Source organism: Sycon ciliatum, chromosome 2 (assembly GCF_964019385.1).
Source record: "Sycon ciliatum chromosome 2, ocSycCili1.1, whole genome shotgun sequence".
Taxonomy (NCBI): Eukaryota; Metazoa; Porifera; class Calcarea; order Leucosolenida; family Sycettidae; genus Sycon; species Sycon ciliatum.
In genome coordinates, this window is record NC_088644.1 from 7151599 (window position 1) to 7172851 (window position 21253).

General features: G+C 45.3%; 1 protein-coding gene across 1 annotated transcript in view; it reads left to right on the forward strand.

The window, feature by feature from the left end:
• LOC135808469 (complement C3-like) overlaps nucleotides 1–21253 on the forward strand; it is a 53535-nt gene that overhangs the window by 6587 nt on the left and 25695 nt on the right. The window contains exons 8-36 of the mRNA XM_065321662.1: nucleotides 288–391; nucleotides 835–877; nucleotides 1882–1969; nucleotides 2355–2451; nucleotides 2871–3101; nucleotides 3780–3869; nucleotides 4807–4896; nucleotides 5295–5414; nucleotides 5898–5966; nucleotides 6322–6429; nucleotides 7129–7218; nucleotides 8052–8240; nucleotides 10273–10347; nucleotides 11159–11210; nucleotides 11399–11491; nucleotides 11911–12168; nucleotides 12804–12914; nucleotides 13255–13389; nucleotides 14159–14330; nucleotides 14653–14884; nucleotides 15324–15539; nucleotides 16067–16118; nucleotides 16907–17020; nucleotides 17257–17283; nucleotides 17554–17750; nucleotides 18360–18444; nucleotides 19863–19955; nucleotides 20221–20322; nucleotides 20436–20639. Of these exons, the coding sequence (XP_065177734.1) occupies nucleotides 288–391; nucleotides 835–877; nucleotides 1882–1969; nucleotides 2355–2451; nucleotides 2871–3101; nucleotides 3780–3869; nucleotides 4807–4896; nucleotides 5295–5414; nucleotides 5898–5966; nucleotides 6322–6429; nucleotides 7129–7218; nucleotides 8052–8240; nucleotides 10273–10347; nucleotides 11159–11210; nucleotides 11399–11491; nucleotides 11911–12168; nucleotides 12804–12914; nucleotides 13255–13389; nucleotides 14159–14330; nucleotides 14653–14884; nucleotides 15324–15539; nucleotides 16067–16118; nucleotides 16907–17020; nucleotides 17257–17283; nucleotides 17554–17750; nucleotides 18360–18444; nucleotides 19863–19955; nucleotides 20221–20322; nucleotides 20436–20639 (3537 nt within the window). The remainder of the gene's footprint in view (nucleotides 1–287; nucleotides 392–834; nucleotides 878–1881; nucleotides 1970–2354; nucleotides 2452–2870; nucleotides 3102–3779; nucleotides 3870–4806; nucleotides 4897–5294; nucleotides 5415–5897; nucleotides 5967–6321; nucleotides 6430–7128; nucleotides 7219–8051; nucleotides 8241–10272; nucleotides 10348–11158; nucleotides 11211–11398; nucleotides 11492–11910; nucleotides 12169–12803; nucleotides 12915–13254; nucleotides 13390–14158; nucleotides 14331–14652; nucleotides 14885–15323; nucleotides 15540–16066; nucleotides 16119–16906; nucleotides 17021–17256; nucleotides 17284–17553; nucleotides 17751–18359; nucleotides 18445–19862; nucleotides 19956–20220; nucleotides 20323–20435; nucleotides 20640–21253) is intronic.

The window sequence follows — 21253 nt, forward strand, 5'->3', positions numbered from 1 at the left end:
TCGTTTGAAATTTTCGAACGAATACTCGAATATTCGAACTAATCGTTTCACCCCTAGACTTATTGCTTCCCTGGAGTGAATGGGATTTTCGGTTTTTGACAACTTTGTGGTGGGTCTGATCTACTCACCTCCCACCGCTCAGGAGCTGCATCTGTGCCTTGATCCTAGAGGGTGGTAGCGTTCCTGAGGATGCGGAACTTGAAATTCGGTCTCCAGCCGAGTCTCACATGAACCGTGATTTAAAAAAAACTACTTCAATTGCTTCTCTGATCTGTTGCTTCCCCCAGGTAATGGAAGGGAGATCCGCGGTATGGCGATTCGAACGTTTGCTCTTCGTTCTATCTACCCACTGCCTGGCATGTATAAGATCTCTTGCTTCTGTGGACTGCGAGTAAGACTTTGTGCTGAGCATGCAATGATATGGTATATTGCATGGGTTGTTTGACTTTGATGCATTCTTGTGGTAACGTTATCCACGGCTGTAGTATGTCTCATTTTCCAGACAGCAAAGATAGGATCTTCACCTGTCAGCAGGGCAACTATCTACCTTGCTATTTCCCCCTCTGCCTGGCTTGTACATGTATTCGCTTACACTAGCATCAGACAGCAAAGCATGTTCCCAATTGTCTTCAGTCCCTTTTCTACTGTTAACGTATAGCTGGGCATGCACGCTGCCCGGGGGTATTGAATAGATACTGGCTAGTCAGTTTTTGTGTCATGTGACAATGTGGCACACAAGAGTAGTGAATGAAGAGACAATGTTACAGCATCATTATGACTGTAATGTTGGTGCTGGTGCTATTGATGATGTTGCATATGTTTCTGTGCTCTTAGTTCTCCAGTGAATTCTCCTCAGCTTTCCAAGTGGATGAGTATGGTACGTTAGGTTAATTGCAAACTATGTGAGAAGACCCAAAATATAGATATAGACAGCCCCAATATTTATCTAACCCAATGTAGCCAGACTAGATTGTTGTATACATTGCATGCATCATAGGAGCCATGTGTCATATCATGTTTCTCATGCTATTCATCCTTGCACAAGCTAGACTAGACGTCTGCGTAGGGACAGCTTGCTGGTGTGCTGCATGCCTTCATTGCTAGTTCCATGCATAGTTCTTTGCCCTACTGTGGCGGGAAGGTCATCCCGTGCAGCTAGCCGCAATGATCAGCTGCGCTACGGAGGTTCAGTTCCGGCAAACATGCGTGCGGATTTGCATTTTGCTGCTTGGTTTTTGATGTATTTGTAGTTAGTGCAAGGAAAGAGCTTGCTGGTGCAGTTGTTGTTTGGTTTTGGTTTTGAGTTTAGTTTGCTCTTTGTTGTTACCTGGTTTGAACGATCGCCTTTTGTGGAATCGTTACGCTCATTGTGGTACAATAATACAGTCTCCAGAAATATCGAATACATAGATGGCTTCATGCCTTTCTGGTACTCCTTGATCGACAATGACTCCTAGGTATATGCCCATCACCTTCATGCTACCTGTTTCCAACGGAATGGAGGAGAGTGTAGGAAACTTTATGCAAAGCCACAAAGACTCTTTTTTAGCCAGCTTGTTGTACGTGCACTGCGGGTATCGCACATGTTAAAGTCACTCTTGCCTTTGGGGAACTGTTCTTCCATCCAAAGCACCTTCATTAGGAACCTATATGTGCATGTTCAGTAAGCTACAGTTTTTGTCATTTCACCTCTTTAGTAGAGCCATTGTGCCGTTTGTTGCGAGCCCCAACCCCATTGTATGTCTTGCAACGCAGTCCGGCGAAGACAAAGCTGACTGGATCGGGGACATTTTGGAATGCCTTATGCCAACATACAAGCGATGTGCTTTTTACCGAATTTTTGAATTTTGAACTCGGATATTTATTTTTCTCCACCTGCAGTTCTGCCACAGTACAGTGCCACTATTGTTGATGCTGATCAATGTGTGACGAAGGATCAGCAGACCGTGAGGGTTACCATCAGAGCACAGTAAGAGAGTACTCAACTACACATCTGACAAACCAATCTATGTTACCATGATTTGATACAATGTCATCAGCAATATTTCCGGAGGTATCAAATTACTACTATTTATCATGGAGAGCTTTAGCCTGTGACCCATGATACATGTTGAAGTCTCGCGAGGCCTCCAAATTCGGCAATCTTGAAAAGGCAGAATCCGTGTAGTATGTACGTGGTGGTGATGTGCAGATATTGAATAGTCAATTTTAATTTTAGCATTAGTCACATGTTCTGAAAAGTATTAATTTTGTTGTATGAACTCACTGGCTAACTGGCCAACATTGGTTTTCAGTCAGCACTATGTTGCTAACCCTAACCGAACATTCTGGCCACTTGTGTTCCATTTCCGCAGATACACATTTGGACGGGTGCTATTGCAAGGACGCGCTACCATTCGCATAGGAATAGTTGGACGCACTGACATCCCAGAGAGTGTGAATCGATACGATGTAAGACCAATTTAACATGACGATAAATAGAGAAAGCCAAAATGAACAGAATCCAGAAGAACACATGCAGAAAACTCCCTGAAGTGATGGTGATACTGAGAGCAGACGTTATAATGATTGTATACTAACTATTACTAAGCAATGCAAAACAAAGCAATGACAACTGTGAAGTGTGGAAAGGCACCATGGCGGTTGAATGTCCTGGCCATAGAAAGCTAAGCTAGGAAAATTTCACACCACTACTCTATACCTCACACAAGTGTAGCCTTGCTCAACAATATTCACTAGCCTTTGGCCTAAGTATGCTTGAGCCTGCTGCAGTGATCTAGTTGTCACCAGTGTCCTTGAAAGAGTACTATTAAATGGCTAATAAGCATCGTTTCCTTCATTTTCTGATTTAACTTTGTTTGCAACTCTAGGTGGAGAGTGGGGGCGAGGACAGTTTTGACGTGGCTTTGCCAATCTTCCCAGATGGCAATAGCCCCCAGAATGGCGACGCAGTGTACATCAAATTGCAAGTGACTGAGGCCGGCAGCGATAATGCTGCGGAAGACATCTGGACGAAGACCAAGTATGCAGAGGAAAGCATTATCCCGCGGCTGGAGGATGTGCCGACCTATTTTCTACCCGGGGGTGCAATTAGCTTTAAGGTATGTTATATTTGCAGCAGTGTGGACAGACAAGCTCACCAAAGCCGCCAAAGCCTCCCTTTTGTTGTTGATGCGCTGTGTTTGAAGGTATTATATTGTTCCCTCTGCATGTTCGGTATAGACTTATATCCCAGTCGGTTCTATTCTCCGGATTTGAAATGATTGTATTGGATCAATGTAGATTGATTGGCTTAAATCTCTGTCTAAACTGGTGTGAATACACTTTGTACTGTGAAGCTCCGATACAGTAGCACTCCAGCAAGTGATCACGAAATGTGTTTGCTTCCAATGTGTCACTGTACCCGATCTTGAGCGAGCTGGACGCTTTTTACTGCGGGTATCATCTTTCTTTTGTTATACAGTGATGCGCAATGAAATTCAAGCGCGTGGGTCAAGCATGCACCGGGTATTGCGTAGCCCTAGACCTGCGAACACAGGGATGTGAACTGTAGCAGGGCTCAAACTTTACTCGCTGAATCGAGTATCATTGAGCAGCACTGTAGATGATGTAATATGCTACCACCAATGCCCGGCGTTGTATTCAAATATGAACGCACCCCGGCAGCCTTGAACACAACATCGCAACAAGAAGATGAGGATGAAGAATACGTTGTAACATTGCATCTTAATCTGTTTTAATTTCGGTAATGTCACTGTTCCACTGTTCATTGTGTTCAGATATGTAGTCAGACGTGTGCTGGTGACCCACGCAGTGGTGACGATGTGATAACGACAGTGTTGAAGACCGGCGGCCCTGGAGGCCAGGAGGTGAGACAGTGCATGTCAAAAAGAGAAATACCCGGGATTTGAAGTACATGTCAAATTTTGCTTACTTTACATCAACTGCAACAGCACAGTTGCACTCTCCAGCTGACCATGACGTATTGCCGCAGCACATCGTCAGCAAATCGACACCTTCATTGGCACTCAATTCCTTCATACAGCTTTTTCGATCATTGATATCTCGTGTCAGTGAAGGTTGATTTACTAGTAGCTGAGTGGCTAAAAGATAGGGAACATCACCCATTTGTACGAAAAGGGAAAGCATAACCGGCTTCGTGCAATTGTGATGTGGTGGGGTTGATGTAAATAATCTGTACAGGGCCGGATGCTACTGATTACCAATCTTGGTAATGTTTACTGGGGGGATTCTCTGTGTGAGATTTTGCTTTCTTTCACCGCTTATAGTCAGTTAACACAAGTATGTTTTGCTATGAGTGCCGGGCGAAAAAAATTATACGTTTTGCGTAGCGAACTCCATCAGGTCCGAGTGAAGTTTGTTGTTTACCTGCACGGGAAATTTGTTTTTGTATGTTAACTGTTAGTGTCGTATGCTGAGTATGTTTGCCTAGCCTGTGGTAAGGCAGGTTGGTTTGTGCAACACGGATTACAACCTTGGAGGACTGTGGACAGAATGCATGGAATTTATTCACTGTCCGCTGTGGTTTTTTTTTTTTTTTTTTTTTTTTTTTTTTTTTGGTGATCTTGCAGCCTGCATGCATTCCTGCCTCCAGAGTTAATTGTATTGTGCAATTGGTCCATCATCCCTATAGCCATGACTTGTTGTGCGAATGCAGTTGCAGTTCACGGAGATATCTTTAGGAGATCGTACTGGTTACGCTTGCTGTGCTCAAATTCAGTTAGTGGCTTCTGCTGACCCTTCGAGCATTCTCAACATTTTCGATCATTTTTGTTTTGGGTTCAGGTGAAGCGTGGGGTCACCGACGAAGCCCGAGGTGGATGCTCACCAGTGTCTGTTTCCATTCCACTTGACACAACTAAGGTCACTCTTGAGGTGAGAAACTATACAGGCCACATCAGGTGCTTCTATATTGACGTGTGAACCAGTGAAAGTACGAACTGGACCAAGGTATTTCTTTGGGACACTGTGGAATTGTCTTGGACTGCGAACACTGCATTGAACCATTCTTCAATGGGAAGCACGAATTGCCATTTCTCATTTGATAAAAATAATGTGTGTGGTTATCGCTTTCAAACTTAAAACTTGATTAAGGATATGTGACGAGTTGAGTAGTGCAGTCCCCTAGCACCTACATCACTACAGGAAAAAAAACTGAATGGTAGGCTGTGTTGTGTGTATATACATACTTGATCCTGACAACAGTGTCTGTTGCTAGTCTAAATTGCGCTGCTCATGAACATTCTGGTGTGTTCTACTTTCTCTCCTAACAGGGAAGAATCGACATGGACAACGCTCAGGCTGTGGACACGCGAGTGATCAATCCGTCCACTCCTTGCTCGGGAAACATCAAAGCCACGCTGCGTCGCACAGACGGGCTGCCTACAGTCTCAGTAAGATTGTGCGGGGGAACAGGATGCCGTCGATGTAGTGTTCACATGCACATATGCTCTGGTGCATTCTTTGGCCACCCCAGATTTTCATGATAGTCGTACATTGTGTTATGGTATGCATCTAGCATGTGCTGTTTCCCCTGCGCACTGGTGAAATAAAGAATACTACAGTCCTGTGTTCCCGTTTGGTATTCTCTTTGGTGTAGAGACTATGACGTATGTATTGCTCATTGACTTTGTAGACGTACATGTAGTGCTCAAGTACGAATGCTTCACCCTAATATTATGGTGACACATTGCGTGAAATTGATTTCCCGAGCATTTTCTCATACTGACTGTGGCGTGATAATTGGTTTTTTCAAGGTCTCCTGGTGGCCAGGATGACCCAAGAGAAATTTTTGAGTGGCTATTTGTCCGTGATGGTGCTTTGCATCCTGGTTATTAGTATCTAGTGTGTCCCTACTGTGGTTGTTATCTTTTCAGATTGGACAGAGAGTCGTCATACAAATGGATGTCACTGGGATCAACAGCCAATCGGTAGTCATATTTCAGGTAGGGGAAAGTAGCCTGCTGGCGATTATCTGAAGAGCTAGATTCAATGACAGAAAGTTATATGCAGTTATCATTATTTTGTGATGGAAAAATGATGTCGAGAGGACTGCAATAGTATCTGATTGAGATTGGTTCTCACATTGTATTCTAGCAATTGGCCGACATTTACTACAAAATGCATGCTGTTTGAGTCGTTCTGGTATTTCAGTCGGCTAAATGGACTGCTCAATATCATTATTGTACGTCAAGAATTGTAACCAGCATATTCATATGCTTCTGAAAGTTGCATGCATTTCTTTTTTAATGTACACACATACCAAGCTGTGATATTCATGCTTTGGTATCCTGTGTACAGCTAACATCGGTACTGGGCACAGTCAAGGTGATCACGAAGGAGCAGGCCCTCAATCAACCTGTTATTGTTGATTTCGATGTCACCGCTGACATGTCACCCGTACTAACGGTAAGGTGATGATAGGTATATGCGCAGTCAGCTTTCTGCCGCACACACTTAGCCTTGCTCTCCCCAGGTATCCAGCTAATCAAATCCTCGTGAGGGTGAGAGCTCAGCTGAGGGTCTTGGGTGTGCCCAGGGTAGAATGACGAGAAAAGGTTGCCCAAAATGAATTTTCCCTCGAAAATGTATGACATGTAATGTTATTCACCTGGGCATAGCCCTGAATTGGGGATTGAGTTCTAAAGGAAACGCTTGCAGTCTAAGGCCACGGATGCCTTATCTATTGGTCTGGTGCTAGATAATTCCTTGATGCCGCTATGCTGATTACAGCGAGCAATAGATGAACATGAAATGGACACTAGAAGTAAAAGGATCTGGTGGTGACACACAGTCAAAGGGAATGTATTACATGTCGGGAGACCATCAATGAGCCATGGTAGCCGGCGGGTGCGACAAGGAATGTAAGACAAAAGTTAGAGCAACGAATACCATGCATGCTCTCACAATGTGGAATACGCATTCAAATCATGTTTTGACACCTCACCTAATGGGTACGTAGTACATAGTACATAGTACATAGTGTTATTGATGCTGCTTATCGTAAAGCGCGAGACAGTGTTCTTTGGCTGCATGCCTACGGGCCTTGGTTCTGGAAAAAAACAACTCAATGGTCCATTGTTGTCTTTGCGTGTGGTTACTGTCCAGGTTGTGGCATATGTGTATACTGTAGCCAACGGTGGTGAGTGTGTCGTTGCTACTTTGACCATTGCCATCGAATTTGCCTTCCCGAATCCTGTGAGTTCTTGCTTGTTGCACGTGTAGTTAGCTTTAAATAGCACCGTAACACACATTCTATTGGAGTCAAGTGTAGTATGCCCTATGCAGTACAGGGACCCTGTCTAAGGCGACCCCTCAAGGGACGAGAAAAAGTGGTCCCCGTGACCAGGTGGTCTTCTTATCCAGGTTCAGTGGGTCACGTCGCCATATCCACATGTGATACATCATTTTGATCAGTGTATCACAGTGCACACACCTATGCTACTCTAGCACGACTCATGTGCCTGGGGCCCTCAGACCTGTCAAGTGTTGTGCATGCACCATGTACATCTACACTTCCTGCACGGATGTGTAGATCTACCATGCATAGTGCACCATGCAATGCGTACATTCATATGTACTTGCACTGTGTAACGCAGCCGTGGGTGGGCGGTCGTCGGTCACGTTGAGCAAGTGGTCGGCTTATCCGAGCTGTTTTGAATGTGAATGCGTCCATGGCAAGGAAAAGTGGTCGCCATAGTCAAGTGGTCGCCATATCCGACTGGTCGCCATTACAGGGTTTGCTGTATTTGTAGTATACATATGTAGAGGACTTTTAAAACCTACTTTGTCGACTGTAGTATAGCCGAATGGAATGTAACACTCAAGTTTGTCATCTGCTTGGCTAGATGATGAGTGAACATTGAGTACAATTTTGAGCCAATTGTGTTTTGCTCAAACCCACCACAACTCAAATTCGAGTTGCTAATCACTCTACGCATGCAAAGCTGAGCTTTCTTATGTTATGATGGTATGATAACATTGCTGTGGCGAGTGCTCACTTTCTTTCTGTTGCACTTGCTTGTATGCAGGTAAGGTTGTCCGTGAACCATGGTGGCCTGCTGGATTTGCGAGAGCTTGGCAGAAATACCAATGCTTACCAGTCGCTCTTCCAAGGCGAGGCTACGCCTGGCAGTACAGTGCGCTTTATGGCTGTTGACGAAGCTCTGATGATCCTGAAGCGAGATGCCGGACTGCCCGATACCTTCACGCCAGAAGTGGTATGACAATGGTTTGAAACGTTTGTGCACCTATTTAAGCTCTATTCTATATTTGCTAAACCCTCACACGTCCCACATGCTCCTGAGGAACATCAGACCACCGTCAAGTGCATCAATGCATTTCAGATGCACAATTGGGAGGTGTACTGGTGTTGACTGTGAGTCAGGCAGTGTGCTCGAATAACTTAGAGCATGAGAGAGTGATGCAACCATCTACTGGTGTACTAGCTGTGCTAGTACTTGTTAGCAACAATCCGAACTAGCGCACACACTGCACTGCATTGCTTTGTACTGCATTCAAGACTGACGTCATGCGCTTTGTTTTGCTGCGTAATCACAAATGGCACCAGCCCATTTTGCGGAAAAGAAAAACAAATCTTGCTTGCCCTGTTGTGCTCTTCCAGACAACGGATCGTGCTTCAGCAGTGTTTCTTTTCCCACCATCCCTCCCTATCCAACTTATTCACACCATCATAATTATCGTACCCACTAATCGGGTCCACTCTCACAACTGGTGTTATCTAGCTATTTGCTGCGGCTCTGCCTTGCGCTATATTACATCCATTTAGCATTGCAGCTCTACGTTGAGCTAACAGCAGCTCTACTTTGAGCTAACAGCAGCTCTACTTTGAGCTAACAGCAGCTCTACTTTGAGCTAACCGCAGCTCTACTTTGAGCTAACAGCAGCTCTACTTTGAGCTAACCGCAGCTCTACTTTGAGCTAACCGCAGCTCTACTTTGAGCTAACCGCAGCTCTACTTTGAGCTAACAGCAGCTCTACTTTGAGCTAACAGCAGCTCTACCTTGAGCTAACAGCAGCTCTACTTTGAGCTAACAGCAGCTCTACTTTGAGCTAACAGCAGCTCTACTTTGAGCTAACCGCAGCTCTACTTTGAGCTAACAGCAGCTCTACTTTGAGCTAACAGCAGCTCTACTTTGAGCTAACCGCAGCTCTACTTTGAGCTAACAGCAGCTCTACTTTGAGCTAACAGCAGCTCTGCTCTGAGCTAACAGCAGCTCTGCTGAGCTAACAGCAGCTCTGCTCTGAGCTAACACCAGCTCTACTTTGAGCTTCAAACCAGTTGTTTCGAAACCAGCACTCCTCAATCCAAAGATGCCTCTTTGTTGACTTGTTTGTGTGAGGGATGGGGCTAACTGTAAAGTATGAAAGAATGAGTAGTGCAACATGGAACAGGAAGGTGTGTGTGTGTGTGTGTGTGTGTGTGTGTGTGTGTGTGTGTGTGTGTGTGTGTGTACCATATGGTGCAGTGGTATGTGCAGCGATTTCCAATTGAGAGGTTGCGGGTTCGATTCTCGACGATTATGGTCACACACGTCTTTCTTCTCTTTCTCAGACTCCTTCTGACTTTTCTTTCATTCTCCGGGGTGGTTACCAACAGCCAGTGTATGCCGGACTATGTGGTGTGATGTGTGCGTGGGAAAAAATGAACAAAGACCAAAAGTAGGGATTCACTGGCCAGAAAAATCTACTTCATAGCTGTGTGGTGTAGACAAGGCTGAATAGTGGTGGCCAATTCTTCAGCCTTGCAAGCTGTTGAATGGTGTTATCCCAGCACAAGCTGCTGTGGCTTCTGCTGTAGCATCGCTATCATCGCCTCCGGCGATGGGCGTCAAATAGTCAAATGGTGAGAGAGAGAGAGAGAGAGAGAGAGAGAGAGAGAGAGAGAGAGAGAGAGAGAGAGAGAGCTGACCTAGGTGGAGAACAATCATAGTGAAGTAGTGAGGGTCCTGAGCTGCAATGGCTGTCCCAGCTGCATGTACACAGGTTTTGTCTGAACTGGTTTTAATGTCAGTGCAAAACATACTACCCACGTAGCACCTAATGCAAAAGCACTGCACCCCAAAGCCACTAATATCTATACTGGCATATCCATCAGCGTCCTCATGTTGCCTGACGATGGCAATGATCATGAAACTCAGAGTTGCAACAAACTAGGCTTGCTCCACTGTTGTAGTGTGTGTGTTTAAAAGTGTGTAATTGTGTGCCGTGTATGTAACTTACTTCCAACAGATCCAGGAGTACATCTCCAGCTTCTCGCCGGTTTGTCATGGAAGCCATGGAAATTCGGCGGCCGATATGTTCCTGGTATGTCGGGACACGGGGTGACATAATCGTCGTTAGGCCACGGTGACAGTTTGACTTGTGCTAGAATTGTAATTGTCATGTGCGGCAAACATGCTTTTAGCAGCAGTCCTGGTGTGATCGTGGGATTCGTGTTGTCACCCCGATATGCGCTATCAATTTTACAGGCTCTTAGATATTAGATCTTGGGCGCCTAATGGTTATTTGCAACAAAATCACATGTGGAAGAGAAAAGGACATATGGATACGAGTTAAGAGTAACTCTCCATCACTGTAACATGATACTATATACAGTCAGAAAGTGCAATAACTAGGCACAAAACTGAGGAGATGTGTTGAAGCTAGGTGTCAGGACGTCGAATGTTTCAGTACTCTGTCAGTTTTGTGCCTAGTTATTGCACTTTCTGACTGTATATAGTATCATGTTACAGTGATGGAGAGTTACTCTTAACTCGTATCCATATGTCCTTTTCTCTTCCACATTTATTTATGGCTCAACATCCGAGTTTCAAAATCACATGTACACTTCAAAACTTATCTGTACTTAAATGTAATGATGGACTTACTAGTAGCTGCCATCCTGCATGGCAGAGCATACTGATTCAAAAAGAAGCGGCTGGTCACTGGTGGGTGTCACATACATACCATTGCTTGTTGCTTCACACTGATGAGTGTCACATACCATTGCTTGTTGCTTCACACTGATGGGTGTCACATACATACTATTGCTTGTTGCTTCACACTGATGAGTGTCACATACCATTGCTGGTTGCTTCACACAGTATGCATGTGTTCTCCTCTCACTCTTGTACAGAACTCTGGAATTGCGCTTGCCTCCAATGTTCTGCGGTCAGAATCGCGAAGCCGTACGTACCTGGAATCGGAAATTGATCTCGACTCTTGGCACTTTCTTTACTCTCTAAACTCTACATGTACCTACGTTGAATGAATGTGGCTACAAAAGGCTGGACATGCTTATACTGTGCAGGATATCAGTGGTGTGGTACAGAATCATGCTTTTCCAATGGGATTATTTGTATCTTGTATTCTCCAGACCTGGAATGCCAAGTTCTGGATAAGGACGGTCAGCGTAGGAGGCGTCAGATTGGGGAGGAGACATCGCTGCGGCCCACCCGTCGCTTTGAGTGTGAGCAACTGATCTGGATCCCCTTTGCACGTTGTCACTCTGGTGCCCTCTACGACCTCTTGGTGTTCAATACCAATTGAGTGTCGGAATTTTCATATGTGTGTGTGCGTGTTTGTACGGTGTGCGTGCGTGTGTATGTGTGTGTATTGTTGGGCACCTTGTAAAGAAGACCTCAGGGTCTGTTGGGAATGCCCAAGTAAAATAATAAAACACAGTACAATAAGATCATGTACGTGACGTATGTGTTTGTGTATGTGGACGTGTATCTGCCATGTCATATAGGTGTGTAGGCATACCTGCATGTGTTTATATCCGACCAATATTATAGGAGACAGGAATGGCTGAAGTCTTAACCATCACAGTTTTAGCGGACATTCTGCCTTCTTTGCTGCTTTGGACTGCTGTGTTTCTGTTCTCAGGTTGGATGAAGCCTTGCACTCGTCTTCTGGAGAGAGATATCCGGCTGTACTGTGCAGAAAACCAACATCAGACACTTGATGGGAGCTGTCAGGAGACTGCGAAAGAGGCACTGGGATATCGATGCACCGATGATGGGTACTTTGAATCAGAGATGTCGAACAGCACCCACTCGTGGTGTGTCAATGCCATTGGTGGACAAATTCCGGACACAGTTGTATCTGGACCACCCCTGGACTACATGTGTTGGGATTACGATGGTAATATTTATCCTCTGATGTAGTCATATACTTCTGCTGGGTCAATGACTCAATACATTTGTTGCAGTTCTATTAGCGAATAGTATACCTGTACCAGTCGGAGTATGACAATTATATAACCAACCGGAGTGGGATAGTGATTGTAATAGCCCTGAATTTGGCATGCAGACACACTTGCACAACTGAAGAGGCCGAATCATCGGAATGTATAATTATAGTCGCAGCACAACCTTTTTCCAGTCCATGGCTGCACCAATTCGGGTAGATATCTTCCAAGTTTGCAGTGCCAGAAGTTTATCTGTACCTTTCTTAGGAGTACTAGCTCTAAATCATTCTACACTTTGTGTCATTCAGTGCCCAAGTCTAATGCGGGCTAATTGCTCTTTCGATGCCCTGCATGTGTGTGTGTTTGTGTGTGTGTGTGTGTGTGTGTGTGTGCATAATTTGCGTGTGTTGTGTGTGTGTGTGTGTGGGTGTGTGTGTGGGTGTGTGGGTGTGTGTGAGCATATGTGTGTGCATGTGCGCACGCGCATTTGGGTGTGTGTGTGTGTATGTGCGTGTATGTGTGTGTGTGTATGTTTGTATGTGCGTGTGTGTGTGTGTGTGTGTGTGTGTGTGTGTTGTTGTTCATGCAGAGTGTCGCTTCTATGATGTATTTTCGCCGCCTCTTGACTGTGATCTGACTTGTGATGGACGTGGCTACCAGAGAGCCGTAAACGGTTGCAGCATCTGTCGCTGCAATGACTGTAAGTCTAGTTGAGGGAGAGGGGCTGAATTATGACTGTCCAGAAGCAATCTAATCAATGACGGTGATTTTGGTTCAGGTTTAAAGTTTATTTTCTAATGTGCATGTACAAGCCATTGTATGCAGCAATTAGGCCAATTGTGTGAATAGTGAGTTGTTGTGCAAGTTTTGTATTTCCGTCTGTCACACATATGAAAGCACACAATTCTCATGTAGAAGAATGGAGAAGCCGATGAGAATGACAGACATGTTTTGAAAGACCCTGCTTGCATAATTTTGCATGTGATAATTATTTCATTGATGTTATCCTATCATGTATGCTTTATTTTACTGCAATGTAGATGCTGCCGACCTTGGTAAGTCTTGGGCTCTGCAAGGTTTGCCCTGCAACGAAATCGCAGAAGAAACGTACTCCTTCAGATACAACTACACAGCTGCCACTCTACGCTGTAGCTGCCACAATGCCGTGGAGCAAGGTGTGTTGAGGGGTTGGTGTGGTTGAGAAAATGTTCTTCGAGAACAGTGAAATATACTAAGGCTTGACAGTGAGAATGCGACTCGTGGAAAAACATCACAGCAGCAAGTTGTACTACATGTCACACAGAGCAGAGTGCATTGGCTGGACACCCCCCCCCCCCCCCCCCCCCGTCAAAGTGCAAGCCAGGCATGACATGTGAGGCCCAGTGAAGTGGAGTGATATACAATGAAGCAAGGCTTGCCAATACCCGTAGATGCAGTGTCAGGGGCACATCGGTTAATCACGTGGAGTTAAAAAGAGGCCACTGTCAGCTGAAAATATTCGCTAGTTGAGGAGTAGAAAAGGAAATATTCCCGAAGAAAAAATTGACTGCCACCACCATGACACTAGCCAGGGGAAATACCCTCGCTTTAGGCCAGCAGTGCTTCACCAGTAAACTATGGTGTAGTTGCCATACCAACAGAGACCATTCAAACTTTTCTTCAGAATTCGAAACTCACGCTTCCTGCACAACAACACAGGCTAGTGGGATGCAGCCCTCACTGTATTCACACACACACACTTCACTCACAAACTAGTATGATGAAAAGTCTGTCTTAGTAGAGTTTAACTTTCTATAAGTAGGAATATAGGCTCCAGTCCGTTACGAGCAAATAGAGTTGAAGTGCAGCCAACAGCTAATACCGTACTTCAAATAGTAGAGTTTCACAAAGTTATAGCAAAGTCTAATGTTATCCTGTATTGCATGTCTGTTCTGTCTTCTCCAGGAGCTATTCTTGGGCACTCCTACTGCTGTCCTATTGGTGTCAGATCTGCAGCTCAACCCCGAGCGTTCAACTTCAACTTTGCCGCAGCTCCAGTGAAGCGGTTTGATCCTAGCATCATCACGACCCGCAAGAACTTCCGGTCAACTTGGCTACTCGACGATGAGCTTGTGTCGTAAGTTACTTGACATAGCACTACCAAAAGAACGGCGCACCCTCAATGCAGATTGCTTGGGTTGCATGGCAGAGGAGAAGTTTTTGAAGGCTATGTGTGGTTTACGCTTGTTGTCTACCTTCAGCAGAACTGCTCAATATATCCGGGTTTGCTTGTGGCATATTATGGTATCCATGTTTTAAGCAGTTGGTTCTAACTAACCGTCTATTTTGTGAGATGCTCCAGTTGAGTTCTCTAATGAACTTTATTATTACTTGCTGAGTAGTGTGGCAAGCAGAGAATGACGTTTCATGTTTATAATATATTTTTTTTGCTAAAACAGAGATGCAGCTGGTAATGCTATTCTGACACCGAAGAGTGTTCCGCAGTCACTGACGTCCTACCACATCTTCATGACGGCCGTACACGATCAAAACGGATTCGGTATGGGATCTGATCTCCTGACAGTCAGTCGTCAGCTCCAGGTGACAACCACTTGCCCAAAGACTGTTCGCCTCAACGAGGACTTCAACGTGCGCTGCACAATCAGGAACTTCTACCAGGCGTCCCGCACGGTGAGTCCAATGCTGGTCCGTGCATGGGTATTCACGGTAGACGATGCTCAACACCTGGACTGACACTACTCACGCAGATATACCTAGTTTATCTGGACAGTATCAAATATTTCATTGCCCCACGTTTACCTTGCAGAAACTTGGATCATGTTCCTCTCCTTTCATAGCTACTTAAAAATTTTGCAGTCATTATAACTGTATTGTTGCATGCAACTCTGGAGGAGAGAACATTTTGCCTGATAATTCCACTCAACCCGGGTGTACAATATACAGTATGAAAATAATGGCCACGTCGGTGCCGCTACAGGCATGTGTACTTATTGAAAAATCAATGTACTACTTCAAAGTAGCATTCCTGGCCAAGAAATTTGCATCAATGGTACTTCTTTGGGTCTGTATATTTTCAGGCTAAGGATCAATTTCCGTTTCTCTGCTGCAGGTTAAATTGACGATTGACATCAGTTCTGAACTCTGCCCTGTCTCAAATCGCGGCGAAGTCGTCATTGGCACATTTGAAATGGCCGGAGAGTCAGTGCAGGCTCAGAACATCATTGTCAAGGCTTTGGAGCAGACCACTAACGGCCCAGCCAGGGTCAAGTGCCAGATACTGTCTACGCATGAAGGAGATGCAGATGAAAGGGAAGTCTTCGTTGAGGTAATTGGAAGAAAGGGAACGTTAAATACATTGAAAATACATGTACATGCACAGTACAACCTGTCAAGGTGACCACTCGGATACGGCGACCACCTGTCCTAAAAGACCACTGAAACCAGGACCAAGGGATGCTATTTCCAGTCAAATGACCCTGGATAAGGAGACCACTTGGTAACAGAGACCACGTTTTGAAGGTCCCTTGAGCAATGGTCGTCGTAGACAGGTTTCACTCAATGTGCATGCAGAGATGTAGCAAGAGAAGAGCTGCTGAAATAGTTCTCGATACGCTGAGCACAGTGTTTCACAGACAGAAGACACAAGACAACTAGGGATGGATCACAAGAGGTCTTTTGTGTTCTATGTATGTTTGTCCACTAAGAGATTGTACATGCAAAAAGGTTTGATAAGAGGGGGGGGGGGGGGGGGGTATGTGACTATACATACATGTAGTTCTGTGAGTACTCCTATAGCCTGTTGGCATGCAGCATGTACAATGCGTTTTCCTGGTGTTTTCTGTCCGGCTGTAGGCTGAAGGCGAGGAGGCCCATGCGTCTGTGAACATTCCACTTAATCCCGATGGTATGTGTCGGAAGCTGTGTTTGCAGCCAGCGCTACCCGCATGCCACCTGGAACCTACTGTGTTGGCCGGTGTATTGGACCATGCATAGCTTTGTACTACTGTGTTGGCCGGTGTATTGGACCATGCATAGCTTTGTACTACTGTGTTGGCCGGTGTGTTGGACCATGCATAGCTTGGTACTACTGTGTTGGCCGGTGTGTTGGACCATGCATAGCTTTGTACTACTGTGTTGGCCGGTGCATTGGACCATGCATAGCTTGGTACTACTGTGTTGGCCGGTGTATAGGACCATGCATAGCTTGGTACTACTGTGTCGGCCGGTGTGTTGGACCATGCATAGCTTTGTACTACTGTGTTGGCCGGTGTGTTGGACCATGCATAGCTTTGTACTACTGTGTTGGCCGGTGTGTTGGACCATGCATAGCTTGGTACTACTGTGTTGGCCGGTGTGTTGGACCATGCATAGCTTTGTACTACTGTGTTGGCTGGTGTGTTGGACCATGCATAGCTTTATGTGATGTGCAGTACCACTAGGATCTGAGTGATGGTCTGTGTACTGGTACTGTGTACCTTATAATTATAACGATGCAGTGGCGCGAAGTCCATAATTGTTTATTCAGTATGTGCGAATATGTGTATCTTATAGTCCGGTACGTCAGGTTTCGCTTGAGATCTTCGGACAAGAACAGAACAGATGCTGGCATGCTTCGCTCTCTGTACGCGTACAGCCTTGTAAAGTCGCATATGCTTTTGCAAAGCCGGTTCGTGTATTGTGCCCCATATACAGGCGATGTCAAATGTCCGGAGGGGATTTGCCAGAATGGAGGAACGCCGCACGAAGGAGTCCTGTGCTGTTACTGCGAGTGCCCGCCATCTCACACCGGACAGAACTGCACAGAGCGTAAGAAATGCTTAGCACATATCCACTCAGAATACATTTTGCTTCATGACACGTGTCAGCGGTATAGTTATAGAGCTTGAATTGTACCGTTTGTGTGTTTCGAGTCGAGATTGGTTGAACTTCACACATCCATTGTAGTGACAGGCACTTACCGAATGTTTAGAATAGAACAAGAGGAAGTGCGTGTTGAAATTGTTCAGTATGGTGGCGGGTGTTTTCTTTCCTTGTGTGCACAGGTGTCTTGCCTCAGCAGGGTGAACCTGGTAAGTTGTGCTTGACTATGTTTGTAATTCATATGCTCCCTTTACGAGGTGTATTAGGTCTTCTCACTAAGTGCAAGTAGTTGATTATGTGCATTAACTTTGATGAACATCCAGTGTGCAAAATTAATGTCCTCCTGTAAAGGTGCTTTGAGATGTACGAGGCTTTCATCCAGTCATCAAGCAAGGATGATGCAATCAAGGTCAGCTTAGGTAGTGAACACCTGTTGTCAATACCAACACTGAAACGGTTCTGTTGTTAATCTGGTGCAGTGCATTCCGTACGTGTGACTCCGAGGATTGTCTTCCTCGAGCGAGAGGATGACCTAATTTTGAAATGCACTGCTGAGTCTCTTCTGGTAAACTCGCCTATCGATGACACCGCCACATACCTCTGGGTCCGCAGGAGCGGTAGAGAGGTGCGGGGATCCCTGGAGAAGCGCACTAGTCCAATGCTCCGAGTGAATTCGGTTAGTTCCATCAGTATGTGTTCCTGTATCTTCTGTGTATGATGTGTGGGCAATGCATTGTGTCTGACTGTTCATGATGTGTGGGCAATGCATTGTGTCTGACTGTGTATGATATGTGGGCAATGCATTGTGTCTGACTGTGTATGATGTGTGGGCAATGCATTGTGTCTGACTGTTCTTCAAAGTTTATTTGTCATCATAGTTATTCTCTGGTTTGAGGGAAAGAGACAAACGGGAAAAGTCTGAAGAAACAAATGACTGTCACCACCAGGATTTGAACCAGGGACCTTGGCTTGAGACCAGCCATGCTCTAACCACTGAGCTAAGTTCTGATTCTGTTTTCTTGAACGATACGTCAGGTGTTCTGATCACACGGTACCATGGTTACCATGGTTACCTGACCTCTATATTCAGCAACACTGGTTCTATACACTTTCACTGTTGACAGCCCACAGCTTATTGAAAAGACACAGAGCAAGAGGCATGCTGTGTCCCTTCAGCTAATAATTGGCAACTTTGACAAGAGACTATGCACTATAATGGTGAGATTCCCATATTGAACTTTGTGTTGCGTATCCTCTGTGTGGTTTTTGGTAATTTTAATTCCAGATTCAAGCATCCGAACAGGATGACTACATTTGTGAAGTAACATGGAGAGGACTGATCGCGACGGATTCCTCTAAAGTCATCGTCGGTAAGTGCATTTACCATTTTTGTCTTTTTCTATACGTGAATATTGCCCTGTAAGGCGTGTTGCTCTTGTCAACTGCTGATAACGATGACAGGCCCTCGTATCTAGTCAAGCTGTATGGTATTTTGCAAGGTGAAGGCTAGCGTCAGCGTAGTATCAGAATGTTCAGTGAACTGCTGACCCAGATACTTGCGTTGTACTCTGGACAGTCTCCAAGCCCCCCCCCCCCTTCTCTCAAAGGCAGTGGCAGTCAAGGAAAGCTACACACTGTAAGCAGGTGCATTGTTGAGTTTTAGTTTTGTTCGACTGATAGCTTTCTTAGACCACGGTAGGGCTTTCCTGAAGTACAGTAAAACCTGTGACTAACGACCACCCCTTGGGATCAGAGAAAGCGGTCCTTAGTAGCAGGTGGTCCTTAGTTAGAGGTTTGCACCGCACAACCATATATTATGAATGTGAGACCGTCCGTGCCTGGCGAAGTGGTCTGTAGTAGCAGGCTGGCCGCTAGTCAGGGTGGTCTTTAGTTGCAGGTTTTACTGTAGTACCAGGCTGGTCGCTAGTCACGGTGGTCTTTAGTTGCAGGTTTTACTGTAGTACCAGGCTGGTCGCTAGTCACGGTGGTCTTTAGTTACAGGTTTTACTGTTCCATCATCCACAGCCATGCTGGGAGTCCTCTATTGTATGATCTACATTAAAAAATTAATCAAACTTGAAGTTGAACTGTTGCGAAGGAACTGAAGATGAAGTCTACACATTTTTGGAGGTGATCCTACAAAAAATACGAGATTCCGTGGAAACAGCCCATGGCAACAGCTCAAACAGGGTATGAATTTTGCACTCCACTGTCATGGTAAGCAGAGAAAGATCAGAATCCTTTCATCATGAGTGAAGTTATGCCATTGTCTAAATTCATTTTCTTCATGGTTGCTAGAGTCCAACTGGAACACGAGGCCATTTGGATGTGTGCGAAGAAATGAAACATATGCAATGGCCTGGATGTAACTAGTCTTGTTTTTTGCACCATTGCTTTGACTTGCAAGCACCTCAACTCCCCAACCTTTATTAGAACATGTTCTACCGAAAGCAATATCAATTCTCTACCGAAAGCACTAGCGAATCTTGATTTCTAGGGTCTTACCAATAAGGTGGCATTTATTTATTTCTGCACCTGGTGGCATGTCAAGACAGCCAATTGAATTGAGGAGAGGCATGCAAGCTATCATCAAAATACTGTAGAACGGGAAATTTTAGCGACTATTAATTTTAGCGAAAATGAGTCGATCGCTCAATTCGCTAGGGTTTTTACGTTGCTAAAATTACTCGTTCTACAGCACCTACTTCATTGAGTGTTGTTTTTCACTGAACAGCGTTTAACTCACAACAATGTATTTTCTTTCTTGTTGTATCGATCATGCATTCAGGATCCCACTGCCCGTACAAAGGTGCCGTCAGTGACAATCCCTGTGCTCTCCGCTTCTTCAAGCCGGGCAACCCCATTCCATCACTTGTGGAAAGTAAGCTGACTGTCCTTCTGACGCATAGTAGGTAGCCACAAGGTGGCAACTTAGTATGGGCGCTCTAGAAGCAGGACGGTAACGTCTCTCCTCTTCTCTCCTTCTATTTCGGCTATTTGCAGACATTCTGAGAATCCCTGATGGCCTCGGATATAAACTTTACGTAATTGTGACCATGATCTGGTGACAGTCCGCAGGTACATGGTTTCCATTGCACTGACTCAACCTGTTCTTGAACTGTGTTCAATTTCTCCTTCGTGTGCAGTGGTGAGAAATCCAGCAGCGCAGGAGGAAGAGATCGTTGTCGACATCTCCCCTCCCGCGACAGCTACTCCCAACTCCATGCTGTGTAGAGTATTAATTCGAGGTAAGCAACTAGACGTGTATCTGAGTGGTGCGATGTAGAGTATTCAATACATTTACGGAAGCCATTATTGCACATTGCTGCATCTGTGCTGTTTGTGGTTGATACTCTGGCAGGACAATACCAGATGCCTTTGCCTCCCTTAGACCTGCTGGAACCAAGTACTATCCAAGACATGGTCAGAATGCCAACTGGCTGCGGCGAACAGATGATGATGTCCTTAGCACCACTTGTATACGCTATGAACTACATGGATGACGATGGCTTTTTAAGTGGCAAGGACGATTTGAGAACCGACGGAAAGTACTACATCAATGAAGGTATGATTCGGTTCATCATAACCAGAGTTATTCATCTGCACGTAAATTTGTATTGGATAGGTTTCGTATTCTCGTATTTGCGTCAGCACACGTAAAAGGTTTTCGTGGTGACAGCATGGCTGTGCACCTTGCTGACTTGTCTTCTGTTTGTGTTGGCTTGTCCGGGACAGTTGTCCTGGCCGGAAGTAGATGAATTTGTCTTTGCTGATAACCATTTGCCTTCCCTGAGGTTTAGAGTGCACGCAAACAGCTACCAACAACATGTGGACATTCGTGTTAGGCTTTACAGGGGTTGCGGGTTCGAATCCAGCATATAGAAAGACATTTTACTTTTTATTGTTGCCCTCATTTCCCTTGTAGTATCCCCCTCCCCTCTTACTGTTTCCCTCCCTCCCCTTCATCCCTCTCTCTCTCTCTCTCTCTCTCTCTCTCTCTCTCTCTCTCTCTCTCTCTCTCTCTCTCTCTCTCTCTCTCTCTCTCTCTCTCTCTCTCTCTCTCTCTCTCTCTCTCTCTCTCTCTCTCTCTCTCTCTCTCTCTCTCTCTCTCTCTCTCTCTCTCTCTCTCTCTCTCTGTCTCTCTCTGTCTCTCTCTGTCTCTCTCTGTCTCTCTCTGTC